Source organism: Quercus lobata, chromosome 2, assembly GCF_001633185.2.
Source record: "Quercus lobata isolate SW786 chromosome 2, ValleyOak3.0 Primary Assembly, whole genome shotgun sequence".
Lineage (NCBI taxonomy): Eukaryota > Viridiplantae > Streptophyta > Magnoliopsida > Fagales > Fagaceae > Quercus > Quercus lobata.
This window is the reverse complement of record NC_044905.1, coordinates 51,058,439-51,064,438: the sequence shown is the minus strand read 5'-3', so window position 1 is coordinate 51,064,438 and position 6,000 is coordinate 51,058,439. Positions and strand designations below refer to the sequence as shown.

At 34.1% G+C, this 6,000-nt stretch overlaps 2 protein-coding genes across 2 annotated transcripts; both read left to right on the top strand.

The window, feature by feature from the left end:
• Positions 1 to 626: 626 nt before the first annotated feature.
• On the top strand, positions 627 to 1,394 carry LOC115966014. Its single transcript, XM_031085348.1, has one exon. The coding sequence runs from the start codon at positions 627 to 629 to the stop codon at positions 1,392 to 1,394; it is 768 nt and encodes a 255-aa protein (XP_030941208.1).
• A 3,607-nt stretch (positions 1,395 to 5,001) lies between these two features.
• On the top strand, positions 5,002 to 5,739 carry LOC115966004. The gene has a single exon (XM_031085341.1). The coding sequence runs from the start codon at positions 5,002 to 5,004 to the stop codon at positions 5,737 to 5,739; it is 738 nt and encodes a 245-aa protein (XP_030941201.1).
• Positions 5,740 to 6,000: the final 261 nt, after the last annotated feature.

The following is a 6,000-nucleotide window of genomic DNA, read 5'->3' as shown; positions in this document are numbered from 1 at the left end:
TAAGAGAGTAAAAAAAGAAAGAAGAAAAAAATCATTTTGATCACGTTTGTCATTGTCAAATAGTCTCCGTCCACGTCAGCAGCAAGCCAACCTCTTCCAAGTTTCAACAGAAGCAGCAGAAAAACTTGGCAGTTTTAACTACGAACCTCAAATGAGGCCGGCTTTTGTTGCTTTAAACTCTCCCACTCCCTCAAACACACAAGGCTAAGTCTTTGTGTCTCCTGCCTATATCAGATTCTCTTTGTTAGTTTATCAGTCTCAATCACCAACTCGATTACACACTTTAATCATATTTTTTTCTTCCTAGGCTAGGACCATAGGTTTCCGAGATTTTCAAGTTTTTTCCAGCCTTAGAAATTGGAATTAATGTTCCATGATGTCAATCGTTCTCTAGAATTCAAAGTTCATTATGGTGTTCTTTTGTGACTGCTGAGACTTTTAATTGTGAGCTTTGTTAGGTTTGAATCTTTTTAATGCTTCTTTTGTTGCAGATAAAACGTCAAAGTTTTCATTAACTTTTTGTGATTTCACTCCAAAGTACAACCGTGTGTTTATGTGACAGTTTTTTGCAATTCAGACTATTGGGTCTCAGTCATTGTTTTTGCTTTCTTCCAAGGTTTTCAGAAATGGCTGTTGACCTCTACTCTGAAAGTTCTAACATGGGTACTAGTCCTAGAATTTCATTTTCTCATGATTTTTGCCAATCAGATAATATAATACCTGTTGAACAACACCCTCTCCGATCAAACTCAACTGGTTTGAGTTCTGGTATAGATTTTGACTTCTGTGTTCGTGAGAGTTTCGAGCAAGAATCTTCGTCTGCAGATGAGCTTTTCTCTGATGGGAAAATTGTTCCTGCCGAAATCAAGAAAAAGGTCACTCGCACAAAGCAAATAGATCAGTATGTGTCTCATCCACCGTTGCCACCGCCACGTAGTACGAGTGATACTAGTACTACAAAGCAAGAGAGCTCCAAAGAGAGCTCCAAAGAAAGCAAGGGATCGAGTAATGAAGCCGATGGGAAGCAAAGTTCTAAGTCCTTTTGGCGGTTCAAGCGAAGTAGCAGCTCTGGTAGTGGATATGGAAGGAGCTTATGCCCTTTGCCACCACTTTTATCAAGGAGCAATTCAACCGGGTCTGTACCAAATGCTAAGCGAGCCCCATTATCCAATGATGGTTCAAATTCTAAGCAGAGTTCTCACAAACATTCATCAATGAAAGCATCACAATCTTCAGCTTCATCTAGTTACTTAAAGCCTCCATTGAAGAAAGGTAGTCATGGATCTTATGGAAATGGTGTTCCGATTAGTCCTGTTTTAAATGTTCATTCAGCGAATTTATTTGGATTAGGATCAATGTTCTCGAGTGGCAAAGATAAGAATAAGAAAAAGTGATTGACTTTTGCTGTAATGAGATAATAATTCATGTCTAATTTGCAATTATTGTGGATTGAGTCTTTTTTTTACTAGATGTTTCTTGATATTCCATGTGATTAAGAAGTTATAATATGTTTGGAAAGTGGAAGAGTAAAGGGTTTGTTTGTATCAAGAAGACAAAGAGATAAAGAGGTGCTTGAAGGAAGGGACAAGGAATGGCATAATTCAAAGGCACATGCTTTGGACACAAGATGACAGGTAACCGTTGCTTTCATGGCTGTCCCATGTTGTTCTTCTTTATATGCTTTTGGTCTTTGCTCACACATGGTGCACATAGTTTGATTTTAGTTCTCTTATCTCTTACTCTTTTACAGAAAGAGTAAAGAGACTAAGAGTAGGTTGGTTTATTACTTTTTTTTTTGCTAAATAGATTAGGTAGTTGGTTGATGGTTGTTGATGTATGTGAGTGAAGTTTGAAATTTTCTTTGAATTATTGATTGGGAGAGCTTATGAATTGCTTTTTCATCTCTGTTGTACTTGTTTGAAAACTGATCAATGTATTAAAGATAAGGAACTTTTTCCTGACTGATTTGCTGTTTTGTTTTGTTTTTTTTTTGATCGGACTGATTTGCCGTTTTAAGCAGTGTATTATTATTGTCTAAACTAGAATTTGTTATTTCCGCTTCACCCTATCCCACATGTTGCGAAATAATTTCACCTTTTGTAGTATCCAGATACTTTAGCCCATAAAAAAGTCACTGACTTCTATGTTTGTTATTCAGAAAAAAGAAAGGACTTTTATGTTTGTTTCTGCATCATCTAGACCCACAAATATTTCAAAGAAGATCCCAAAATTCTACTGGTAAACTAAATTTTACATTTAGGTTGGAAAACCTCTTTGGAAATAACTAAATTCATTTACTAAACAATAGGGTAGATGTAATGAATTCTTTGTAAATAACGGAATTCATTTACTAGATTCTTTGGTATTGATTCAATTTTCAGGTTATGAAAAAGATAGAAGTAATCTAATTTCAAGTTTTTTTCTTTTTTTTGTAAATATGATAAAATTTGACTTTATGATTTCTGTTATATAATAATTACTTTTTATCATTAAGCCAAGATTTCAAAATTGATTTCTTTTTATTGGGTATATATATGTAAGTGAAGTTTCATATTGAATAATAACCGAAAAAAATTAGTGATTAAATATGATTAGATCCAAACTCATTTGCTTAAATTTTTAACCTATTTGGGGTTCTTATATCTTATATAAATTACTCAACATTTTTTCCCAACTTTATTAAGCTTTTGGATCATGTGGAGTCTCCAATGTAATCTTTTCCCAACATTTTTTTTTTTTGGGAAATATACACAGAGATTATAGAGTGTAGACATACACATGGAAGGATGGGTCGTTGGGAAAGACTTAATAATCATGACCTGCTCTAGGACAACAGGTCCCCCTTGCTTCATGGTTGCACCAGCTTATGTTGCATTTATATCTTTAAAATTAAAATCCTTACTTCAGCTTACTTAATTCCAGCGCTCATCCTATATATGTGCTCATTTTCTGACCAGTTTTTGTTAAGCTTCAATTACTCTTGCAAAATCAGGGGGCATAATAGTTGTTTTAGGTACACACACATATTCTCGTGTACATGGTGAGGGCACGACTTTCTTTTTCTTAATCCTCTCTTCCTTTGTTATGGACACAAAAACCTCCTAGTTCTATCCCTCGCATTCTGTTATCTGCATTGGAAGATTAAAACATGCTAGTCCTTCTAGTACCATATTTATGGATGATTTCATCCCCAAAAAAAAAAAAAAATGTTAATGGGATGAATCAATAATTAGTTGGACTAATGCTTCAAACCAATAATTAACACATCTGATGTTGGTAACTAGTTCGCTAAAAGATTATCTTGCAGTTGACAAAGCATAACATCTCAATATTTGCATTCTCCATTGTAGGCTAGCACAGTTTGTAAGTGATATGCATACAATTAATCTTGGGGAGATGACTATGATTAATGGGGGAAAAAGGGTAAAAATTTAAAAATGGTGTTATTTGAAAGAAGAAAAAGATAGGATCCTGCAGTATGATAATGGATCACAGTGTAATAGTGATAGCTCAAAATACTAAGATAGATTGTGAAAATAATTTTGGGCTTAAAAAAGATATAAAAAAATAATAGGAATGAAAGAAACTAACCAAAAAAAAAAAAAAGACGCAAACATGTCAAGATTTACATGATTTAGCGCAATAGCCTACATCCATGGATAATAAGTGATTAATTTACTATATCAAAGATAGATTACAAAGTTTTTACACACTCAAAGAAACACTCACAAATAACAAAGATGGTGTAAAGAAATTCTCACATAACCCAAAGCCCTAATACACACAAATAGTGCTTTTTCACAAATACAAAGAGCAAAGGGGGAAAAATCTCTTAGGGCTCTCTCAAACTACTAATCCAAAGACTCTCCTCAAGTGGGAGGACTTTTGAGCCGAAACCACCAAATCCTTCGTGGTATAGTCTATTTATAATACTACAATACCTATTCTTTGGTAGGCAATGAATACCTTTCCTCGTAGACAATGAATGCTCTTTATAGTAGTGGACAAAGAATACATTTTCTTAGTGGACAAGGATTCAAGTAATACGTACACTTTTCTTTCACACCAAAAAAAACCCAAACCAAATCAAATTTGAAATTTCAACTTAAAACAAAATTTAACAAGCACAGATTGAGTCAAACTCTAAAACAATTCTCCACCTTGGCAAAATTTGTAGACTACACAAAACATAATCAAATTCCTCTCCACCTTGGTGAAACTTCTCTCAGGCCATAAATGTGTGTTTAAGTGCCAAAACCAAATTAGAGCTCATTCAAAGAGAAAGTGCAAATCAACCCAAATACTAGCATATTTGGAGGTAGCTTGAGATAATATGAGTGTGTAAATACTTTATAATCTCTTTTTAATATAGTAAATTCATCCATGATTACTGTGAATATAGGCTATTGCCAAACCACATTAGTTTGTGTCTATTTTTCTATTGGGTTGGTTTCTTTCATTCCAATTATTTGTTTTGGATTTTTCTCAAGCAAAAATTATTTTCACAATCAAATTTGATATTTTGGGCATCCAATATTTTACAACATGATAAAAGTCATAAAAATAATATTAATAAGAAAAAAAAAAATTTCGTATAAATGGAATTGTCAGCAGAAACGAAAGGGACTACCATTACAATCCCTCATGCCCCACACCATAAGCAATGTGTCATGCAACTTTTTTGGCAACAATAGAAGACTTGGTCTATCGTGATACAATTCAGAACTGTTCTGTACAATGGAAGTGAAGTGATGTACAATAAGGACCGGTCAAAAACAAAAAGGTTCACAAGCCTTTGAATTTATCAACTTGCGTTCCGCTTTCGTTTAACAGTTGCTTGCTTTTCCCGTAATTCAAACTTCCATGCAATTCCTATGAATGCTAAGACTTCAAGTCAACTCCTTGCTTGTTAGGTTTGGATATACTTTCTCTTTATGACCATAAAATCACGCTGACAACTTTTACCTCTGGCCATTGAGCTCTTCTCCTGAAAATCCCAGTATGGGTACTAGTCCTAGAATTTCATTTTCCCATGATCCTTTCCTATCAGATGTCATGCCCATACAGCAACAACTTTCTCTTCCATTAGACTCATCAGGATTGAGTTCTAGCATTGATTTCAATTTTTGCATTTCTGAAAACTTCCATCAAGAACCATCATCAGCTGATGAGCTTTTCGTCGATGGAAAGCTTCTTCCTATTAAAATCAAAGAAAAGAATTTCTCGAATAAACAAATGTATCATTCTGTCCCAGTACCACCACTGCCTGTTCTTCATGATGATCATGCAACTAGTATTGAAAGCCTGAACAAGGATAATTCAGAAGAAACCAAGATTAGTACTAGTCATAAAGAAGCAAATGAGAAGCAAGGTTCATGGAGATTCAAAAAGCTGTGTTTCAGTATGAATTTTACAACTGTATGCAAGCATGCTTTATGTTTATTGCCACATTTTTTGCGAAGCAGCTCAACTGGAACTACAGCAAATGTTGAGCCAGTGCCAGTGTTACAAAAAGGTCATCATCATAAGCAGTATTGGCAGAAAAGTTCACTGGTATCAACAATAAAGCCTTCACAATCTCCTTCCTCAATTGGTTACCAAAATCCTCCACTGAAGAAGGGTTATGGATCATATGGCAATGGTCTTGGAGTCAGTCCAATTCTGAATTTTCAGTTGGGGCACCATTTTTGTTTAGGTTCAATAATTTTTAGTGGCAAATATAAGAACAAGAGCATGTGATTAAGATTCGGGTGAAATTTTAATTTCTAGCATAGTTGCATGTTTCCTAAGCTAGTTATTTTACAAACCTCATTTAGTTGCTCAGAATACTGAGTTTTTTCTTTTTTTCATTTCAGCCTTTTAACTTTTATTTTTTTACCATGTAGTTCTTTTAGTTAAGTCCACCAAAACAACATTATTTTGGAAAGTATTAAAAATAAATAAATAAATAATTGATGGCAAGATGGGATGGAACTAGACAAAAATGAATATATTGAAAAC